Source organism: Pundamilia nyererei, unplaced genomic scaffold (assembly GCF_000239375.1).
Source record: "Pundamilia nyererei isolate P.nyererei 1_Seehausen unplaced genomic scaffold, PunNye1.0 scaffold00335, whole genome shotgun sequence".
NCBI lineage: Eukaryota > Metazoa > Chordata > Actinopteri > Cichliformes > Cichlidae > Pundamilia > Pundamilia nyererei.
The window spans coordinates 192,146-193,960 of NW_005187736.1; the positions used below are offsets into that span (position 1 = coordinate 192,146).

At 39.5% G+C, this 1,815-nt stretch overlaps 1 protein-coding gene across 1 annotated transcript in view; it reads right to left on the minus strand.

The window, feature by feature from the left end:
* Nucleotides 1-1,815, minus strand: part of pkn3 (protein kinase N3) — a 27,827-nt gene that overhangs the window by 8,554 nt on the left and 17,458 nt on the right. Inside the window, exon 11 of the mRNA XM_005751958.1 lies at nucleotides 895-1,045. Within this exon, the coding sequence (XP_005752015.1) occupies nucleotides 895-1,045 (151 nt within the window). The remainder of the gene's footprint in view (nucleotides 1-894; nucleotides 1,046-1,815) is intronic.

The window sequence follows — 1,815 nt, forward strand, 5'->3', positions numbered from 1 at the left end:
AGAATTCAAATGGAACGGCCCACGCCACTAATACATGCTGGAGAAAATGTGGTACACATACTGGGACTTGCATACATATATTCTGGCCATGTGCAGAGTTAGATATTGGAAGAACGTTTTCTGTGCGCTCACCAAAATTTGGCTAAAGAATATTATTGGTGGCACCAATTACATGCATTACAATTAGACGGCTGAAGGCCGACACTCCAACTTATCACATGTGGTTGGATAGACCTTGGGAAATCTGACTAATGGAGCAAATCTCGTACTACCTAAGGCTTCAGAAACACTTATTTATTAGGAGATGGAGACTTAATTTTACATTTTTTCAACAACGAAGAGAGAGAAACACATTAGCGGGCTAGAAGGGGGCATGGAATTTTAAATTTAAATCTGATTAATGGGGTTTCCTCTCTATTATTGTAAGGTCCTTACTGGAGGCGACTGTTGTTGTGATTTGGCACTATATTAATTTTTTTTTAATGAAATCTTAATTAAATTCTCTTTATAACATCTATGAGCATTTTCTCATTCTATTGGTCAAATGACCCTTGCAAAAACAAACTACCAACAATCATGTATGTATTCTTTCTGTAGTGTAAGTTTTTGTTGCTGTGTATTTTTTCCCCCACTAATTTTTCTTGTATGTCTGCACAGGGTTTTTTTTATAGAGCAAGAAAAATATAGAATCGCACATTTTTATAACCTTCAATAACATTACACAACCACTCCAAATACAGTCCAGTGATAACATTAGATTCAGCCTTCCAGTCAAGTTAATCTGTCCAGTCTGATAATATGAGCAGAAAAACAGCCTAAAGCAAACAACTTATTATTTCACTCTTTCATAGATGTCACAAAGAGATATTTCTGGGTCACAACACAGAGCCTTACTGAGCTGGTGAAAGAGCTGATGTAGTACTGGGCGCTGCTAATGGAGGGCTCATGGGCTCCAGTGAGTTGCAAGGAGGCAGGATGCTCATCATCAAACGGCCCCAAGCAGCAAAGTTCATGTTCATTTGGGCGGCACGCAGGAAGTGCTTCCCTGTGAGCAGGAATGATGGGAGAAAATTAAATCTGAGCTACATGACTGAAAAGGTTTTACATGCAGCAAATACTATGTAAAGAGAAAATGCAGTGCTCAAAAAACTTTGAAAACACCTCAGATCTCAATGGGAAAAGAAGCCATGTGGATATCGCCACTGATGTGGAATAAATAATGTATTATGAATTAAAGGTTACCACATTGTTTGATGGCAATGAAAGTACAGAGGGCTGAATTTAAAAACACCCCAAAAATTAAAGTGAAAAAACAAAACAAAAAAAAACAACGATGCCGCAGGCTGAAATTTTATTGCAGTAACTCAGAATGGCACTCAGCAGTTTGTATAGCCTCCACATGCTCAGAGGTATTATGTTTGATTTAAGTCATGCAAGTGTGGGGACAGTCAAAGGAATAAATTCCTTAATTTTCCACGAACTTCCAGCATATTCTCCCCACATGAGGCTGGGCATTGTCATGAACCAGGAGGAACCCAGGACCCACTATACCAGTGACAATGAGTCCAAGAGTTTCAACCTGATACCTAAAGGTAATCAGGGTGTCCTTGCCTAGCCTGTAGAGTTCTATGCATCCCTCCATGGATATGCCTCTATAGACCATTACTGACCTACCATTAAACCAGTCGTGTTGACCAATGTTACAGGCAGCATAATGTTCTCCATGGCTTCTCCAAATCCTTTTAACATCTGCCACATGGGAACCTACTCTCATCTGTAAAAACCCCAAAGCACCAGTTCTGGTAATCTAAAGGG